Source organism: Chiloscyllium punctatum, chromosome 36 (assembly GCF_047496795.1).
Source record: "Chiloscyllium punctatum isolate Juve2018m chromosome 36, sChiPun1.3, whole genome shotgun sequence".
Classification (NCBI taxonomy): domain Eukaryota; kingdom Metazoa; phylum Chordata; class Chondrichthyes; order Orectolobiformes; family Hemiscylliidae; genus Chiloscyllium; species Chiloscyllium punctatum.
The window spans coordinates 66,549,375-66,570,626 of NC_092774.1; the positions used below are offsets into that span (position 1 = coordinate 66,549,375).

Sequence of the window (21,252 nt, forward strand, 5' to 3'; positions counted from 1 at the left end):
ATACAAGAAACACCCTAGAACTAGCTGTAAATCAGGAATTGAAAGGGAGGGAGGAACTGAAGAAAATTACAATTACCAAGAAAGTAGTACTGAGTAAACTGTTGGAACTACGGGTTGACAAGTCCCAGGTATCCGAAGGATTTCATCCTAGACTCTGAAAGAAAAACTGGCTAGTGAAATAGTTAATGCATTGGTTTTAATTTTCCAAACCACATTCGTTTCAGGGAAGGTTTCTTTAGATTGGAAAACTCCTTTCTTCAATAAGGGAGACCGAGAACAGGAAACTGTGTCATAGGGAAAATGTTCAAAGCTATTATTAAAGATTTTATGACAGGGCACTCGTATAAGTTCAAGGTTATCAGGCAGCGTGAATATGTTTTTGTCAATGGGAAATAATGTTGTAATAATGTTTTGAAGAACGGCCTCTCCCCACTGCGACTGAGCTGATGAATCTCCAGTACCGACAGGGAATGGAATCCCTAGTCTCCACATTTCCACAACTTCTCCGCAGTTCTGGTATCCTTTTGTCTCTCGGTTTCCGATGAACAATTGAAACTGTGATCACACTCAGGAAGTACATACAGTTACCTCCTGCTGCGAAGAGTGTAAGGGCTCTTCAGTCTGTGTAACTGGTTACAGCTCCTTCCCACAGTCAGCTCACTAGGACACTCTCTCTCAACAAGGGGAAAAGACATACAAACGTTGAGCAACGAGACAAAATGAAAAAGCAATAACATGTCGAACCACGGGGCAAAAAATTGTGGCTCTGTCCTTTTTATTTTCTTTCGGCATTTGGACTCTTAAAATTTGCCAGTAACACTGTCCACGTAGAGCATACTGCGCATGTTTGCCGGTGTCAGCAAAGCTGTGCGCATGCCCACTAGTGTCAGCAAAATACTGGGCATGCTCATCGCTGTCCGCAAAAAAAGGCGCGCGACCTTTTCTTGATTGACCAATAGAGAAACCTGGAGGACCGGAAGGAGTCTGGTCCTCCTGCCAATCAGAGCCACCCCATTGTCTGAATGGGGACGTTGGTCCATGAGCTTTTGAAGTTTCTACTCCTGTTCCTCTCTCTGAGTAAAGATTGAGCTTCATCTAGACGGCAAATTCCTTCCTCTGTCCAAGATCTGTGAGTACAGCACTCTCTTTTCCATTTGTTTTTCATTCTGGGATTCAATTATTGACTTGCAGCAATTGATAGGAAAGGGAATGAATCCGGGAGGGGACAGACTCTGGAAACGTTGGTGCAGGTCTGTGTCTCAATTAGCAAAATAGACTGGCAGGAGACTTGAAGAACACACCAGCCAGGCAGCATCAGGAGGTGGAGAAGTCGACATTTCGGGTGTAACCCTTCTTCAGGACTGGGGGCAGGTGTAGGGGGAGATGCAGATAAAGGGAGTGCTGGGGGCAGGGTGGTGAAGTGGGGATATGTGAAGACAGGCTGAGGGTATGACTTAGTTACTGGCATGGACCAGTGGAAATGAGCGGTCCAGGCTAAGAAGAGAGTCGGGGAATGGGATGGGAGGTTATTTGAAAGTGGAGATATCAATGTTGAGTCCTCTGAGCTGTAAACTGCGTAGGTGGAGGATGAGGTGGTGTTCCTCCAATTAGCGGTTTGGTTCGTTGTGACAATGGAAGAGGCCAAAGATGGTCATGTCAGAAAGAGAGTGGGAGGGGGAATTAAAATGGGTGGTGACTGGGAGGTCTGTTCGGCCTCTGCTGATCCAGCTGCCACACTCAGCGAATCCAAAATTGTTTGAAGATGTAACTCTGAAGATGGGCAAGGGAGATCCAGTGGATGTAGTGTACTTGGACTTTCAGAAAGCCTTTGATAAAGTCCCACATAGGAGGTTAGTGAGCAAAATTAGGACACATGGTATTGGGGGCAAAGTACTGACTTGGATTGAAAATTGGTTGGCTGACAGGAAACAAAGAGTAGTGATAAACAGCTCCCTTTCAGAATGGCAGGCGGTGACCAGTGGGGTACCGCAGGGATCAGTGCTGGGACCGCAGCTTTTTACAATATGTATTAATGATATAGAAGATGGCATTAATAGTAACACTAGCAAATTTGCTGATGATACAAAGCTTGTTGGCAGGGTGAAATGTGATGAGGATGTTAGGAGATTACAGGGTGACCTGGACAGGTTAGGTGAGTGGACAGATGTATGGCAGATGCAGTTTAATGTGGATAAATGTATGGTTATCCACTTTGGTGGCAAGAACAGGAAGGCAGATTACTACCTAAATGGAGTCAAGTTAGGTAAAGGGGCAGTACAAAGAGATCTGGGTGTTCTTGTACACCAGTCAATGAAGGCAAGCATGCAGGTACAGCAGGTAATGAAGAAAGCTAATAGCATGCTGGCCTTCATAACAAGAGGGATTGAGTATAGAAGCAAAGAGGTTCTTCTGCAGCTGTACAGGGCCCTGGTGAGACCGCATGTGGAATATTGTGTGCAGTTCTGGTCTCCAAATTTGAGGAAAGACATTCTGGCTATTGAGGGAGTGCAGCGTAGGTTCACGAGGTCAATTCCTGGAATGGCGGGACTATCTTATGTTGAAAGATTGGAGCAACTGGGCTTGTGTACCCTTGAATTTAGAAGACTGAGAGGGGATCTGATTGAGACATATAATATTATTAAAGGATTGGACACTCTGGAGGAAGGAAACAGGTTTCCACTGATGGGTGAGTCCCAAAACAGAGGACACAGCTTAAAAATAAAGGGTAGGCCATTTAGGACAGCGATGAGCAGAAACGTCTTCACCCAGAGAGTGGTGGGTGTGTGGAATGCTCTGCCCCAGAAGGCAGTGGAGGCCCAGTCTCTGGATTCGTTTAAGAAAGAGTTGGATAGCGCTCTCAAGGATAGTGGAATCAAGGGTTATGGAAATAAGGCAGGAACAGGATACTGATTGAGGATGATCAGCCATGATCATAATGAATGGTGGTGCAGGCTCAAAGGGCAGAATGGCCGACTCCTGCACCTATTGTCTATTGTCTATTATCATTATCCAAGTTTACACTTGGTCTCCCCAATGGACTGAAGACCACAATTTGCAAACACGTGGCAAATGCAGTACCACCATGTGAAGATTTAGCCTTTGTTGTGAAAAAAAAGCAGAAAGGAGGTGTATTACTTAAATGGTGATGTATTGGGATGTGGAGAAAGTGAGAATTGCAGATAATGGAGATCAGAGTCAAAAAGTGTGGTACTGGAAAAACACAGTAGCTTAGGCAGCATCCAAGGAGCAGAAGAGTCAACATTTTGGGCACGGGTCCTTCTTCAGGAATGATGTGTGGATGTATAGAGGGACCTAAGCATCCTTTCTACACCAGTCACTGCCAGTTGTCAGACAGGTGCAGCAAGCAATCAGCAAAACAAGTGTTATATTAGCAAGAGGAATTGAGTTCAGAAGTGGGGATGCCTTCCTGCAGTTAGGGGGTGGTTGAATATATTCAAGGCTGAGTTCATCTGGGTTTTGAACAGCAAAGAAGTAGATGGTTACGGGGGAAGGCAAGAAAATGATTTTAAGACGAGGAAAGAACAGTTATAGTATCAGACAGCACAGACCCTTCAGTTCAACTAATCCATGCTGACTATATTCACAAACTAAACTAGTCCCACCTACCTGTGTGTGGCCCATATCCCTCTGAACCTTTCCTATTCATGTACTTATCCAAATGTCTTTTAAATGTTGTTACTGGACCTGCATCCATCACTTCCCCTGGATATTCATTCCACACATCAACTATTCTCTGTGTAAAAAGTAAAGGAGCCCCTCATGCCTTTTTAAAATCTTTCTCCTCTCTAATTCAAATTTGCTGCATAATCTTGTTACCCCCCCCCCCCCCCCCCCCCCCCCCCCCAGGGAAAGGATACCCGGTGGTCACCTCCTCGATGTCCCTCATGATTTTATACACCTCTGTAAGGTCACCTCTCAACCTCCTGTGCTCCAGTGAAAAAAGTCCCAGCCTATCCACTGAGGTGTTGGTAGATTAATATCCCATTATGATCTGTTCAATGCTGGTGCAAGCTCAAAAGACCAATGACCTTCTCCTGTTCCCACTCTCACTGAGTCCAGGACAGCAAGAGATAGGACATAGGAGCAGAAATTAGGCCATTCATCCCATTGACTGTCATCGAGTCATAGAGATGTACAGCATGGAAACAGACCCTTCAGTCCAACCCTTCCATGCCGAACAGATATCCTCACCCAATCTAGTCCCATCTGCCAGCACCCGGCCCATATCCCTCCAAACCCTTCCTGTTTATATACCCATCCAAATGCCTCTTAAATGTTGCAATTGTACCAGCCTTTACCACTTCCTCTGGCAGCTCATTCCATACACGTACCACCCTCTGGGTGAAAAGGTTGCCCCTTAGGTCTCTTTTATATCTTTCCCCTCTCATCCTAAATCTGTGCCCTCTAGTTCTGGACTCCCTGACCCCAGGAAAAAGACTTTGTCTATTTACCCTATCCATACCCCTCATAATTTTGTAAACCTCTGTAAGGTCACCCCTCAGCCTCCGACACTTCAGGGAAAGTAGCCCCAGCCTGTTCAGCCTCTCCCTATAGCTGTAATCCTCCAACCCTGGCAACATCCTTTGGAATCTTTTCTGAACCCTTTCAAGTTTCACAACATCCTTCCAATAGGAAGGAGACCAGAACTGCACGCAATACTCCAACAGTGGCCTAACCAATGTCCTGTACAGCTGCAATATGACCTCCCAACTCCTGTACTCAATACTCTGGCCAATAAAGGAAAGCATACCAAATACCTTCTTCACTATCCTATCTACCTGCGACTCTACTGTCAAGGAGCTATGAACCTGCACTCCAAGGTCTCTTAGTTCAGCAACACTCCCTAGCACCTTACCATTCAGTGTATAAGTCCTGCTAAGATTTGCTTTCCCAAAATGCAGTACCTTGCATTTATCTGAATTAAATTCCATCTGCCACTTCTCAGCCCATTGGCCCATCCGGTCACGATCCTGTTGTAATCTGAGGTAACCTTCTTCGCTGTCCATTACACCTCCTCCAATTTTGGTGTCAACTGCAAACTTACTAACTGTACCTCTTATGCTCGCATCCAAATCATTTATGTAAATGACAAAAAGTAGAGGACCCCGCACCGATCCTTGTGGCACTCCACTGGTCACAGGCCTCCAGTCTGAAAAACAACCCTCCACCACCACCCTCTGTCTTCTACCTTTGAGCCAGTTCTGTATCCAAATGGATAGTTCCCCCTGTATTTCATGAGATCTAACCTTGTGAATCAGTCTCCCATGGGGAACCTTGTCGAACCCCTTACTGAAGTCCATATAGATCACATCTACTGCTCTGCCCTCATCAATTCTCTTTGTTACTTCTTCAAAAAACTCAATCAAGTTTGTGAGACATGATTTCCCACGCACAAAGCCATGTTGACTGTCCCAAATCAGTCCTTTCCTTTCCAAATACATGTACATCCTGTCCCTCAGGATTCCCTCCAACAACTTGCCCACCACCGAGGTCAGGCTCACAGCTCTATAGTTCCCTGGCTTGTCCTTACCACCCTTCTTAAACAGTGGCACCATATTAGCCAACCTCCAGTCTTCTGGCACCTCACCTGTGACTATCAGTGATTCAAATATCTCAGCAAGGGGCCCAGCAATGACTTCTCTCGCTTCCCACAGAGTTCTAGGGTACACCTGATCAGGTCCTGGGAATTTATCCACTTCTATGCATTTCAAGACATCCAGCACTTCCTCCTCTGTAATCTGGACATATTTTGCAAGGGTGTGATCATCTATTTCCCTACACTGTATATCTTCCATATCCTTTTCCACAGTAAATACTGATGCAAAATACTAATTTAGCATCTCCCCCATTTTCTGCAGCTCCTCACAAAGGCCGTCTTGCTAATCTTTGAGGGGCCCTATTATTTCCCTAGTTACCCTTTTGTCCTTAATATATTTGTGAAAACCCTTGGGATTCTCCATAATTCTATTTGCCAAAGCTATCTCATGTCCCCGTTTTGCCCTCTTGATTTCCCTCTTAATGTATACTCCTACTGCCTTTATACTCCTCGAAGGATTCACTGAATCTATCCTGTCTATACCTTACATATGCTTCCTTCTTTTTCTTAACCATACCCTCAATTTCTTTAACCCTCAATTTCTTCATTCCTGAAGAAGGGCTCATGCCTGAAACGTCGATTCTCCTGCTCCTTGGCTGCTGCCTGACCTGCTGCGCTTTTCCAGCAACACATTTTCACCTCAATTTCTGTAGTCATCCAGCATTCCCTATTCCTACCAGCCTTTCCTTTCACCCAAACAGGAATATACTTTCTCTGGATTCTTGTTATCTCATTTCTGAAGGCTTCCCATTTTCCAGCCGTCCCTTTACCTGCGAACATCTGCCCCAATTAGCTTTTGAAAGTTCTTGTCTAATACCGTCAAAATTGGCCTTTCCCCAATTTAGATCTGGTCTATCCTTTTCCATCACTACTTTAAATCTAATAGAATTATGGTCACTCCCCCAAAATGCTCCCTCACTGACACCTCAGTCAGCTGCCCTGCCTTATTTCCCAAGAGTAGGTCAAGTTTTGCACCTTCTCTAGTAGGTACATCTACATACTGAATCAGAAAATTGTCTTGTACACACTTAACAAATTCCTCTCCAGCTAAACCCTTAACACTATGGCAGTCCCAGTCTATGTTTGGAAAGTTAAAATCCCCGACCATAACCACCCTATTATTCTTACAGATAGCTGAGATTGTATTATAGACCTCCTAATAGTCGGAGGGAAATTGAGAAACAAACTTGTAAGGTGATCTCAGCTATCTGTAAGAATAATAGGGTGGTTATGGCCGGGGATTTGAACTTTCCAAACATAGACTGGGACTGCCATAGTGTTAAGGGTTTAGATGGAGAGGAATTTGATCCGCCATTCAGTCATGGCTGCTAGGTTTCTCAACCCCATTCTCCCACTTGCTCCCCGTAACTCTTGATCCCCCTTTCTACTCGGACCTATCTATCTCAGTCTTAAATATCCTCAGTGACCTGACCTGCACTGCCTTCTGTGGGTTTCTCATTATCTCCATTCTGAAAGGGGGTCCCTTCACTTTAAGGCTGGGCCTCGAGTCCTAGTCTCTCCTGTCAATGGAAACATCTTCCCAACATCCACTCTGTACAGGCCATTCAGTATTCTGTATGTTTCAATTAGATCCTCCCTGAGTGTGGGCCTGTTAATCAGCATGAACCAGACCCTTCAGGATGAGGTACAGCAGGGATTAGGTTCAGCAAAGTGAGAATGTGGGATGGAGATTTTCAGCTTCTAGAGAATAAGAGAGGAAAGAGATTTGCTTTCAATTAGAATTGATCAGATGGGCCAGTGGTCTGAGGAGTGGCAGATGGAGTTTAATTTAGAGAAATTGAGGTGCATTTTTGTCAAGTAATGCTGGCGGGACTGACACAGTTAAGTGGAGTATTGCATAACAAAGAGCCCTTGGAGTGCAGGTTCATAGTTCCTTGAAAGTGGAGTCTCAGGTAGGCAGGATAGAGAAGGCAGCATTCGGTATGAAGGTGGAGAGGAGCTCCTTTTCCCGGTGAGTAGTGAATCCATGGAATTCTTTGCCAAAGGAAGCAGTAGAGGCAGCTTCATGAAGTATATTTAGGACACTGTTGAATGGGTTTTTGCATGGTAGGGGAATGAAGGATAGTTGGTACAATGCAGGGAGGTGCAGCTGAGATGATGGATAGATCAACCATGATCTTAATGAATGGCAGAGCAGGCAGGATGGGTAAAAAAAAATGGCCTACTCCTGCTTCTGTTACTATAACCCTGCATTTCCCATGGCTAACCCACCTAACCTGCACATCCTTGGACACTCTGGGCAACTTAGCATGGCCAATTCAAATCAAGATCAGTGAGCAATGTGGAAAATGAACATCAGAGTATGATAGAAAGGAACAAGGAGATTAAATGTACCAGAACTCAAGATTGGATTCTAAAGATACAAAAGTTGAAATTCAAAAGGGTGTGTCTGAATGTATTGTAACAAATGTGAATGAATTATCTGTCCGCATTGAAGAAAATAATTATGATCTGAGAGTCCTTACAGAGACACGGCTTCAGGATGACAAAGATTGGATCCTGAATATCGAGGGGTAGTCAAATGTGAAGCGAGGTAAAGGTAGAGGGTTGGCCCTGCTAATCAAAGCACTGATCACAGGGTAGTCTGGTGTCAGCTCAGATTTCAGGTCCGGATTTCTCTGTCCTCTGTTGATCTCCCTGTTCCCACAGAGTAAGATGTTCGTCCGTTCTCAGCTCTGCTGGATTTCTGCTTAAGCTTTGACCTCTGCCTTTTACACCTTCCAGAACAATAAAACATTCTCAATTGAGACCCAACCCACGATCTCCCAGCCTGTCAACCATCCAGACACAGAGTTTAGTCATAGCAGGGAATCAAACGAGAAACATGAAACAAAATTAGAAACAAATGTGCAATTGGTGCTCATGCTTCATGTTTGTTCATAAGGAAGTAAACCAGAAATAGTGGTCGCCTGGGATTCTGATGTCCCCGATATGAGGAATTCTGTCTCCCTTCGATGTAACTGTTAGTGCTGTTGGGGCAAAGTAACTCGTGTGGCAAATCATTTAAAACAAAGTCGTCAGGAGAGGAGACCTTGAGCAATTAACTAGCTTTATTCATTCCCATGGGGAAGCCTTTTTTGTTTAAAACAAACTCCAACGTATTCCAATGAAATACAGAATGTTACAAGTTTTATGGTAAAACACAAGCCCACTCTCCATTAATTATGCAACTGAGGGGCAGTCGTAAGGTTCACATACCTTGTCCAGATCTACATTTCTTAATGTCTACAAAACTGAATGTTATCTTTTACTGCAGGTTCAGCTCGGCTCGAATTACCGATAAGGGACAGAGAGAACCAATCCATCATTCTATGAAGCAGCACAGTCTAATGGCCTGAGGAGCAGAGACAGCCCGCAGCTGCAAGGTCAGGCTATCAAAACAGAATTCCTTAGCCAGGGCATTACGTTAGCAGGCTACATTTTACTGCAAACATAGCTTTGTGACAAAATAACTTCCACAGAGTTTTGTGTCAACTTTGGTCAAATTCTCCCATATTCCCTCCTCCTTTTATTAAAAAGAGGAGATTGAGGATGTCAGCAAAAGGGGATTATACCCAGAGCCAGCGGGATTGCCAAGGGGTGGTCCTCTGGTTCAGTAAGGACAGGGGCAGAAGGCTCCAGGGATTGGGAATCATCATCGGGGTTTCATCAGGAAGGGGAAATCTCAGCATCTGGGAGATCGCTGGAGAGGAGGGCCACAACAGTGAACTGAGCCAAGCACAGGATTGTCTGTGGGGTGACTTTGATTTTCAGTCGAACAATTCCAAAGGCTGGGGGAAAAGAAAGCTGCAAGTCGGTCAATTTCCGTAAGGGCTCACTTGGTGCGACTTCAGGACAGATGGGGATATGGGCACATATCCAGCAGCCAGAGTGGTTGACCTTCTATGTATAAAGAGTATTCAATTGTAATTCCCATTTACTCAACGTTATCAGGCCCAATCAAACATAGTTCATGAAAGAAAGATAAGAAAGAGTGCAGTGAAAGGCTGAATGATCAAATTAAACACACTTCAGCTCATTTCCTAGCTGTTTTCTGAAAATCTGGGTGCCAACAGATTTGTAACAGAGTATTAATCATTCCCTTCTTGCTCAACTGTGTACAGTAATGTACATAATCAACTGAAATAGGCATCAGCAAAGAATGAACATAAACCAGTCCATCAGGGGTCACCCACAATTTGGTGTGGGTGCGGAGGGAGTACCAAATGTGCATTCAAACCAGATTACAAAGTGTTAATCTTTCTGCAAACTGCAGGGTGTCGGCGCTGAGTCAGTCTCTCCCTGTCTGTCTGTCTCTCTCTGCCTGCCTGCACCTCTCTCTCTCTCTCTCTCTGTGCCTGCCTGCGCCCCTCTCTCTCACTGTCTGCCTGCCTCTCTGACCCCCCCCCCCATCTGCCTGCCTGCGTGCGTGCGTCTCTGTAACATTTTCCAACTTTCTTCATATCTCAGTTTGTCAGTTTTTGTTTATTCCTTCCTTCCAAGGGTAATGAGGCACTCACATTCCAGAACAGTCCAAGTTAGGGAGTTGAGCCTCATAGATCCTGGTTGTGACACTTAGCTGCTTAACCAAGTGTGCAACCTCTAAATACCTCGAAATGCAGCCATTCCATTTTCAAATCAAACACTGTTTTCAAGGCAAGTTGTTCATGTCTCTGCATTAGTCCACAACCCATGGGAATTACAATGGAGTCTTTAATAGTTTCCCAAAGTATCGTGTTTGTCAAATTCATTCAAGTCTAGACATCCTGAAGCGAGCAATTACACTTACTGCAGATTTCTACTCCCCAATTAAAACGAATGTTGGGAACTCAAACGGATCAGGGGCCTTTTGACGCAGCCTCGCACCTCCGTGTGGGTCCAGGACTTATCAAGTAGGGTTTCCCTTGTCATAACCCTGGGCCAAGCAAATTCTTTATTACTAATTTTGTAAAGCGTAAGTGCTCTCAGCAGCATTACGTCAGGACACCAGGAGCCTGTTGAGTACTCACACTCTTATCTTGTGGCTGAGTAGCGAGAATTGTATCAGCATTTTTAACAGCATTTTCATCTCCGATCAGCTTTCCTTTTTATTTTGGACACACCAAAAGCAGCAACCACCCTCTATATTTCATCTCTCCAACGATATCGGCCGGTGACCTGGCAGGATCATGGTATCTCCTGCCTGACTTGCCATATGTGGAGGATGGAAATGAAAGTCCCATGCAAGGAAAGAATTTGTTTATCAGGGAGCAGTACAGCTGCAAGACCAACCATCTCCGCTGAGCCTGGGAAACACAATCTTAACCTGGGAAACATGAAGCCCGAAGCAAGCAGGCACTAAGAAGGTCACAAAATGGTTGCAGGCACAAAATAGTTTCCAGGTTTTCAATATGTAACAAAATGTCTGTCCCAAATCTAACAATTCTCCTACATCATCGCAGGGAATAAAACAAGAAAAATGAAACAAAATTAGAAATAAATAGGTGCTTGTGGTTAATGTTTGTTAATTAGGAAATAAACCAGAAATAGGGGTCTCCCAGGATTCTTATGATGCGCTACCTGAGGAATTCTCTCTCCCTTATATCTATTAGTACCCAGCGAAGATTTACTACAATATTTACATCAACAGAAATAAAGCATCTGTTATCAAATAGACTTAGAGACATACAGCACTGATGTAGACTTTTCCTCTCTCTCAGGGACATACGCACCCACAAATCCATGGGAGTGAATGTGTATTTGCAGAATTAAAAATCTCACAACACCAGGTTATAGTCCAACAGGTTTAATTGAAAGCCCTTGCTTTCAAAGTGCAGCTCCTTCATCAGGTGCTTGTGGAGAATAAGATTGTAAGACACAGAATTTATAGCAACAGTTTACAGTGTGATGTAACTGAAACTATATATTGAAAAAGACCTGGATTGTTTAAGTGTTTCATCTGTTAGAATGGCCATGTTGATTTCAGTTCTTTCATATGTAAATCACAAAACTTTTTTTTAAAAAAGTTACGTTCCCAAGTGAACTTTACCAATTGCTGTTGTGTTAGCCTACATAATGTATTGATGGTGTGAGCCCCCCTGTGTGAGACTGTCTGTGCCACAATGGCTAGACTGATTTTAATCTAAAAAATTGATTTATGGAATCTTACATTGATCCATGCAGTTTCTGAGTAAAGAAAGATGTAATTTTGCAAGTACAAATTCACCCAACAAACTCTGTGTGTGTGTGTGTGTGTGTATATGGAGGTATATTTGCAGATACAGTCAATTTTGCTTAAAAAATGCACAATCTGCAGGCAGTCAATCAATGTAATATTTTGTGAATTTCACTTTGGAAGTAGAACCAGTCTGACTCAAGATTGAGTTACAAGCAAACTCTGACCTCACACCTATAATGCATTGTCTGAGCTGAGATGTCACCTTTTGCTATAAAACCTTGTTATCTCGAAGGTGGCATACAAGAAGTTCTGGGGTTTACATTGTAATGATACCTGCAAACCATTCAAAACTGTGAAAGACTTAACAATCCAGGTTTGTTCAATATACCATTTCAGTGGCAGGATGCTGAAATGTTTTGCTATAAATTCTGTGCCTTATGATCTTATACACCACAACCACCAGATGAAGAAGCAGCACTCCAGAAGTCAGCGATTCCAAAAAAGCCTGTGGGACTACAATCTGGTGATGTGTGATTTTTGACTTTTGTGCAGGGTTGGAGTGGATTGGCTGTGCTGGCCATGTGAAATTATGCATGATGTATAGGTAAGGTGCATTACTAAGGGTTAAGTGTAGAGCAGTGGTGGTAGGGGAATGGATGTGGGTGGGTTACCTGTGAGAGGCGATTTCGGTTCAAACAATTAAGATGTGCATGACCCTGAAGACTAAGGGGAATAGAGCCATAGTGGGGTAAAACATGCTTCTCTATAATAAAGGACAAGACATGCTTCTTCTGTAAGAACATTTTGTACACTCAAAAGTGGGATAAGTTAAATTGTGCAAATGCTGACATTTTGTGAGCAGAGTAAAAAAAAAACAAGTCCTTGATTGATGAGACCACTAACTCTGACAGAGAAGAATAAGTCCTTGACTGATAAGACTACAGGTAGCAAAACAACACGAGAGACATCTGCTGCAGACTTTGTGACATGGGTGCAGAATGGAAAAATACTGACGGTTTAGAATGTGAACCTCGTGACTCTTTAGAGCCAAAGAGGGGAGGGACTTGTGCTGTATATAATGAGAAACTTTGTAAGCCTCGGGGCGCCTTTTTCTCAGAAGGGTGCCCAACTCTGCAGACTTGCTAATAAAACTTTGTTTTCCTGAATTTGTCTAGAGCGATTATTAAGAAGCGATTTTCGTTTCTAACAAACTTGGGGGCTCGTCCGATCAACACTCCGGCCGCGAGGGGAGCTGAGGAAGGACATCGGAGAAGGAGCACCCTGCCGAGTTCGGCAGTCCCTGATTCCTTGCTTGTCGCTCCGCGCGGCTTGAGCGAGTGATATCGGGAAGGCTCAGGAAAACAAAGGAGGCGTGTGGCCGAGGCAGTGGGGACGGTTAATGATCGAGTAATTTCGGTGCACCGAACCCAGGTAAGAAAAAACTTGCGGGGACCATGTTTCCGGAGGACTGGGGACCTGCGGAGTGCCTGTAGATTTTTCTACAGAGGCGTGGGACTCAGGAATCTAGAGACCAGGGCTCGCCTGTGAGAGATTTTGCAGAGACCGTGTTTGCAGAGGAACGTGGACCTACAGGGTGCCTGTGATCTGTTTCACAGAGACGTAGGACACAGGAATCCAAAGACCGGGGGTGCCTGCAAAGGGACCTGGGCGATCACGGGACTGAAGGTCCGGGAATTGGCTAACTGGTGATAGATTATCACGGGATAATACAAGATTCTCCGATTTTACAAAGTCCTCGGCAATGGGAAATAACGGATCCAAGGCGAATAAGGGAAAGGTAGGCTTGAACGTAGACAATGAAAAATACCCCGGGGTACCTGACGATAGTCCGTTAGGAAGAATGTTAAGTAATTGGGATCAGGGTAGGAGAAAAGGAAAATCTAGAAAACAGATGGTGAAATACTGTCAAACGTGGTCCCAGAACCCTATTCAGGGAGACTCAGTGTGGTGGCCTAGATTCGGCACTGACGAAGACTGGGTCCGGCAAGCTCTGATTTTATATGTCAATTCAAAACCTAAGGTTATTCAGGAAGAAAGTGATTACGCCCTTTGTTGGCTACCGGTCACAATATCTTTCAAAATGAAGGCCACTACTGAAGACTCGGAAGAGCAGAAAGAATGGGAACCATTAGATCACTTACCGCCGCCCTACGTGACCCCGTCTGCCCCACAGAATGATCCTTCGGGTGGCGACGATTCAGGGGAAGGGGAAGAAGACGGGGAGGAATCACCAGCAGCCTCAGGGGTACAGACTAGATCTCAAGCTGAAAAGAGTCGCAGACAAAACTCTGTCTCGATTGCAAGAATGATTCCACTCCGGGGAGTGCCCATGGGGGGCGAGGAAGGAGGGACGGGATATGTGAACGTTCCCTTAACGAGTACTGAAGTACGGAATTACAAGAGGGAGATGAAGGGTCTACTGGAGGACCCCATGGGCCTGGCTGAACAATTAGATCAGTTCCTGGGGCCGAATACTTACACGTGGGATGAGATGTATTCCATCATGGGAATATTGTTCTCTAGCCAGGAGCGACAGATGATACGACAAGCTGCGCTGTTGGTCTGGGAGAGAGAGGGAGGAGCAGGAGGGGAGCAGAAGTTTCCCCTCACCGACCCCAAGTGGGATAAGAAAACGGAGGAAGGACGGCGCAACATGAGAGACATGCGGGAATATTGGATAAAAGGAATAAGGCAGGCAGCCCCGAAGGGGCACAATTTTACCAAGGCCTTTGGGAATCATCAAAACCCGGAGGAAACCCCTACGGACTTCCTAGACAGGATTAGGAAGAACTTGCAGCAGTTCGCTGGGGTGGACCCTGAGACGGACGTGGGGCAACAACTCATACGGGTCGAGTTTGTATCAAAAGCCTGGCCGGACATACGAAAGAAGTTAGAGAAAATGGATGATTGGGATAGTAAATCTCTAAGTGAACTACTACGGGAGGCGCAAAAGGTGTTTGTGAGAAGGGACGATGAGAAGCAAAAGAAGGCGACAAAGATAATGATGCAGACGGTGCAACAAGTGACAGCTGGAAGGAGGGAAAAGGGAGAGCCGTGGCAGAAACAGGAAAGGGGAGAGTCGTGGCAAGAGCAGAGGAAAAGAGGACCGTGGCCGGAACAAAGGAAGGGTGGAAGAACTCGAGGCCACGACAGGGAAACGAGGAGGATACTCAGATGTTACTACTGTAATGAAGAGGGACATTTTAAGCGAGAGTGCCCCCGCTACAAGCGGGAGGTGCGGTCGTACGCCCTGATGGAGGAAGATTAGGGAGGTCGGGGGTTCCTACCCTTGGGGCAAAAGGACTATCGACAGGAACCCCTGGTAAACTTGAAAGTAGGGCCCCAAGGGTCGGAGATCACATTTATGGTGGACTAGGGAGCCGAAAGATCAAGTATAATCCAAATACCCCCCGGCGCCCGAGCAGGAGGAACAGTTATGGGGGTATCTGGCATTGGAGGAAAGACATTGCAAGTCCCAGTAGTGGAGGACGTGGAAATTGGGTATGAAAACAGAACTACTAAACGAGACCTCCTTCTACTGCCATCGGCGGGGTTTAATTTGTTAGGAAGAGACTTGCAGGTCAAACTAGGGAATCGGAACGGTACCAAGTAACGGGGAAATGGTGGTAAGGTTGTTCGCCCTCACCGAAGAAGATGATCAACAAATAGACCCGGAAGTATGGTACCGAGAGGGGAACAGAGGGGGTCTAAACATCAAACCTCTCCAAATCACCATGTTACCAGGAAGAGGCCCGGTAAGAAGGAAACAGTACCCGATTGCTATGGAAGAACGGGAGGGGTTACAACCTGTGATAGAAAGATTAATCACAGATGGACGACTGGAGGAATATATGTCCCCTTTCAATACTCCAATACTCCCTGTGAGGAAGCCGGATGGGACGTATAGGCTGGTGCAAGACTTGCGGGGGTTGAATGAAGTAGTCCAGGCTAGATACCCGGTGGTACCCAATCCCTACACGTTAATGAGTAAAATTCCCCCGAACATGAATGGTTCAGCGTAATAGATCTGAAGGATGCCTTCTGGAGTTTCCCCCTTGACGAAGAAAGTCGGAACCTTTTTGCATTTGAATGGGAGAATCCCTTCACAGGACGAAAGCGACAGTTAAGATGGACGGTCTTGCCGCAGGGATTCACGGAGTCACCCAACTTGTTTGGACAAATACTGGAGCAGATCTTAGGAGGATTTCGGTGTAACGCGGAGAATCAATTGCTCCAATATGTCGATGATCTCTTACTCTCAGGACCAAGAGAAGAGGAGGTACGAGCAGACACCGTTGCCCTGCTGAACTTCCTGGGGAAACAGGGCCTACGCGTCTCCAGGACAAAACTCCAGTTTGTGGAGCAAGAAGTAAGATATCTGGGCCATCAAGGCAGTAAGGGGCATCGCCGTATCACGCCAGAACGAATATCAGGGATTATGGGTATGCCAATACCCAGGACGAAGAAGGAAATCAGACAATTCCTGGGGCTAGTAGGGTATTGCCGGATATGGATTGAAAGTTACACCACTCTAGTAAAATTTTTGTATGTCAAACTGGGACAAGAAGGACAAAAGGTGGACTGGTCAGATGAGGAGGAGCAGCGATTTAATATTATTAAAAGTAAACTGATCCGAGCTCCGGTATTGGCTTGACCCACCCTGAAGGAACCGTTCCAGTTTTATGTCAATAGCGCCAGCGGAATTGCCCAGGGTGTGCTTACCCAGCTGCGGGCAGGGAAACGTCAGCCGGTTGCATTTTTGTCAGAAATGTTAGACCCTGTGTCATGTGGATGGCCGACCTGTATACAGGCAGTGGCAGCTACGGTAATGTTAGTAGAAGAGGCACAGAAACTTACCTTTGGAGGAAGAATCATAGTATACTCCCCACATTCGGTTAGTACCATACTGGCTCAAAAGGCTCACCGCTGGTTAACAGACTCTCGCATCCTGAAGTATGAGACGATTTTGATGACCGGGGACGATCTCAATTTTGCAAAAGATCTCAGTTGCAACCCTGTCCAGTTTCTATACGGACGTCCTGCAGATGGGGAACAGGAGCATGATTGTGTGGAATTTGTAGACTTGCAGACCAAAAGCCGAGAGGACCTGCAAGAGGCCCCGCTGGGTGAAGGACAGGAACTGTACATCGACGGGTCCTCCCGGTGCATCAGTGGGGTCCGGTACAGTGGCTATGCTGTCATAGATGGTGCAACGAAACAGACGATCGAGTCCGGACGACTGCCCGGGAAGTGGTCAGCCCAATCCTGTGAGTTGTACGCCCTCCAGAGGGCCCTGAAGTTGTTGGAGGGGAAAGTTGGGACCATATATACTGACTCAAAGTATGCATACGGAATCGTTCATACTTTCGGGAAAATCTGGAAAGAGCGAGGATTGATAACTTCCCGGGGAAAAGAATTAGCTCACGGAAGCCCTGGCGTTATCTACAGAACTCGCAGTAGTCCATGTACCCGGTCACCAGAAGGGGTCGACACCGGAAGCGGTATGAAACCGGCTGGCAGATGAGGAAGCCAAGCGGGCAGCGGTCGAAAAACCCGTCCAATTATTAACATTAATACCATTGAGGGAAGGGCTCGCTAAACAACCCATCTTCACCCAGGGGGAGATTGATAAAATGGATCAATTGGGTGCCCGGCTAGATACTAACGGGAAGTGGACAGTTCCTGATGGGAGACAAGTACTGAACAAACAGATCACCCGGGGTATTCTGCACCGATTACACCATCAGACCCACTGGAGGGTGCAAGCCATGTGTGACACGATCCTGAGAGACTATGTATGCAGGGGGATATACACATTAGCCCAACAAGAGGTAGTCTGATGCCCCACTTGCCGGCGTATTAACCAGAAAGCCATGCGTTCTATACCAGCCGGTGGTCAGCCCCTCGCAATTAGGCCATTTCAGAGGATCCAAGTCGACTTTACAGAATTACCCCCAGTACAGAGATGGAAATATCTGCTAGTAATAGTAGACCATTTCACTCACTGGGTAGAGGCTTTCCCAACTGCCAAAGACGATGCACCAACCGTGGCCCGACTGTTGTTAGAGAACATAATCCCGAGATATGGCATAATGGAATCTATCGACTCCGACTGCGGGGCACATTTTATTTCTAAACTACACCATTTGATCTGTACTGCCCTGGGTATCCAATGGAAATTCCATGCACCCTGGCATCCTCAGAGTTCGGGTCGGGTTGAGAGAATGAATGGCACGCTCAAGACCCAATTGACTAAGCTGGTGTTAGAAACTAAGTTACCTTGGCCGAAGTGCCTGCCCATTGCCCTATTGAGGATACGTACGGCACCTCGCCGGGATGTCGGGGTTTCCCCCTATGAAATGCTGTTCGGATTACCATATTGGAGTAAGGTTGATGGATGTCCCACTTTACAAGGGGGAGATGTATTTTTTCAGAAACTATTTACTGGCCTTATCCCGTTCTTTTGCAGAACTCCGGAGGAAAGGTCTCCTGGCTCAGACTCCGCCGCTCGACTTCCTCTTGCATAAGGTGGAGCCCGGAGATTGGGTACTTGTTAAGACCTGGAAGGCCGAAAAGCTCCAGCCGCGATGGGAAGGACCGTTCCTGGTTCTGTTAACAACTGAAGCAGCTGTTCGGACAAAAGAAAAAGGGTGGGCCCACGCATCAAGGATAAAGGCGCCTGTTCCGCCTGAAGGAGAAAGCACTTGGACATGCGAGCAAGGGGACAAGCCGTTGGTGGTAAAACTGAAAAGACAGCAATAATGAACTCTACTTGGACTGTATTGGTGGGGATATTGATCAGTTTACTCCTGTATGTGGGGGAGGGCGAGGGGAGATGTGACAAATGTCGGACTACGGTAATGCTCGGGATTCGAATCTACTCGGGATCATTTGTGTCTCACTCCCATGTGGACGATTGGTGTTACGATGTGAGTGCACGACACGAATGTTGGGAGGGTGGAAGACCCTATTATCAGGTGTATAATAAAGGATACGGTGGCAAAATCCGTGGATGCCCTATAAATGACCGCTGGGTGTGTATTAGCAAAACTGGGAGGTGGGGCCTATCCTCCGTGTTGCTCAGGGAGCAGGTTGACAGAGTCAAGGAGACCAAGATACAGAACACTGATCGGGGGTTGGGGAAAGAGCAAGACCGTCAGGGAACGGTCGTGGTCTCTAAAGTGCCATCTGTATACGAACAGGTAGAAGGAAAGATTGAACTCCCTGATGTTACACAAAACCTGTTTATTGATCTCACCTCGAGAATAGCCACTGTTTTAAATGTTAGCAATTGCTGGGTTTGTGGGGGGCCGCATATGTCGGAACAATGGCCGTGGACTGGTCAAAGCTTAGACATATGGGAATTGCTGCAAACCACTTGGACTCATGTCAACGAAAGGAAAAGCCAGGGGTGGAGACTGACGAACAGCCCTGAGGGCCAGTTCTGTATTGAAGGCAAGGGGACCGTGGAGGTAGGGATTAGTCCCTGTCAGAATGTATTGGATGCGACCACGCGAGTATGGTGGCCTAAGGATATTACTTGGTACATTGCAAACCGAGATCATGGAAATTGCGTTCCATTACGTACTGATTCCTCCTCTGACGAGCTGGGGGCTGATTACTGGAATTGCAGTGGTCCTGGTCCTTATGAGGGCGTCCCCGGAGTAAAGGAGCTGTGGGATGACGTTGTGAGGCAGGGAGGGCCTGCTCCAGATGGCCTATTTTGGATATGCGGTAATCAGGCATACTCCAAACTGCCCATGGGATGGGCTGGGGTATGCTTCCTGGGTCTAATACGACCTGCGTTCTTCCTATTACCCCGGAAGGAAGGTGACGATTTGGGAATTAAACTCTTTGACTCCCTCCGTAGGTCGCCAAGGGATATCCAAGTCGGTGATTGGGGGGATGAGTGGCCACCGGCCCGGATTATTGAATACTACGGGCCAGCTACATGGGCACAGGACGGATCATGGGGATACCGTACTCCTATCTATATGTTAAATCGTATTATCAGGCTCCAAGCAGTCGTAGAGGTTATTATTAACCGGACTGTCCTGGCCCCGGAGTTGAGGGCTGCTATATATCAAAACCGACTTGCCTTGGATTATCTGTTGGCCTCGGAGGGGGGCGTGTGCAGGAAGTTTAACCTGACTAACTGCTGTCTAGAAATTGACGATAATGGTAAAGCGGTTTTGGAAATTTCCGATGAAATTCGGAAATTGGCCCATGTGCCAGTACAATCTTGGCGTCCTCTTAGTGGCATCGGATGGTGGGATGGTCTCCTAGGTGGTAGTTGGTGGTGCACGGCGTTGCTGGTGGTTGGGGGGGGGGGGGCGTGATGCTTCTCCTCATATTACCCTGCCTAACCCCCTGGATTCAGTTTTTAATTCAGAAAAATATTTCCCGACTCCAGGCAGTGGCGGTTCCACAACATGGGACGCGGGAACTTAAAGTGATGTTGCTGCAAAAGACCAAGGATTTCCCGGGCCCTTAAGGAGGGGTGGGGGGGGGGGGGGGGGGCTTATCTTGATCAGGCACATCTTAAAAAGAGAAAGGGTGCAATTGTGAGAGGTAATTTCGGTTCAAACTTTAAGATGTGCCTGGACCACAGACTGATCTATAATAAAAGACAAAACTTTTGCTTCTTTTCTAAATTGTGCATAAAGCTGACAATTTGTGAGCAGAGTGACTTCTTTTCTAAAAACATTAGACTTTTGCTTTTTTAAAACATTTTGTATCCTCAAAAGTAGAATAGTTTAAATTGTGCATAATGCTGACAATTTGTGAGCAGAGTAAAAACAAACAGGCCCTTGATTGATGAAACCATAAACACAGGCAGGGAAGGATGAGTCCTTGACTGATAAAGACTGCAGGACAGGGAAACGACTCGAGAGACATCTGCTACAGATTGATAAGACCGCTAGCACAGACAGAGAAGAATAAGTCTTTGACTGATAAGACTACAGGGGGAAAAAAACAACAACTCTGGAGACATTTGTTGCAGACTGTGTGATAAGGGTGCAAATTGGAGAATAATGACGGTTTAAGAATGTGAACCTCATGGCTCATTAGAGCCAAGGAGGGGAGGGACTTGTGCTGTATATAATGAGAAACTTTGTAAGCCTCAGCGCGCCTTTTTCTCAGAAGGGTGCCCAACTCTGCGACTTGCTAATAAAACTTTGTTTTCCTGAATTTGTCTAGAGCGATTATTAAGAAGCGATTTTCATTTCTAACACAAAGTTAAATAAAATACAAAAGTATCTTGCAGAATTCACTTCGAATCATATCTGTTGAATCACAAAAAGATGATGCTCAATGTACTAACTGATGGACAAACATTGTAAAGAACGTATATATCTCAATTATATCTTAAATGAATATTTACTCTGCCTTGGACAACAACAACTGAAAGTTTTTTTAACAAGTTGACAACTACAATAGCAAAGCTTTAGAAAAT

General features: G+C 45.9%; 3 protein-coding genes across 8 annotated transcripts in view; 2 read left to right on the top strand and 1 right to left on the bottom strand.

Annotated features, from left to right (window-relative positions):
• Positions 1 to 21,252, top strand: part of LOC140460614 (uncharacterized) — a 333,883-nt gene that overhangs the window by 234,434 nt on the left and 78,197 nt on the right. The window lies entirely within an intron of this gene.
• Positions 1 to 21,252, bottom strand: part of LOC140460617 (uncharacterized) — a 58,243-nt gene that overhangs the window by 31,240 nt on the left and 5,751 nt on the right. The window lies entirely within an intron of this gene.
• Positions 991 to 20,987, top strand: LOC140460610 (endogenous retrovirus group 3 member 1 Env polyprotein-like). 6 transcript variants are annotated; one of them, XM_072555217.1, is made up of 4 exons: positions 991 to 1,129; positions 8,895 to 9,003; positions 12,950 to 13,205; positions 18,265 to 20,987. In XM_072555217.1, exon 4 carries the CDS (start codon positions 18,506 to 18,508, stop codon positions 20,132 to 20,134), a length of 1,629 nt encoding a protein of 542 aa, XP_072411318.1. In that variant the 5' UTR covers positions 991 to 1,129; positions 8,895 to 9,003; positions 12,950 to 13,205; positions 18,265 to 18,505; the 3' UTR covers positions 20,135 to 20,987. The 6 variants fall into 6 exon arrangements, with proteins under 6 accessions (XP_072411318.1, XP_072411322.1, XP_072411319.1 ...); XM_072555221.1 differs by lacking the exon at positions 18,265 to 20,987 and adding an exon at positions 13,391 to 18,240; XM_072555218.1 differs by lacking the exon at positions 12,950 to 13,205.

Coding starts and splice junctions, on each gene's coding strand:
- LOC140460610 (XM_072555217.1), top strand. CDS start 18,506: ATGCGAGCAAGGGGACAAGCCGTTGGTGGTAAAACTGAAAAGACAGCA.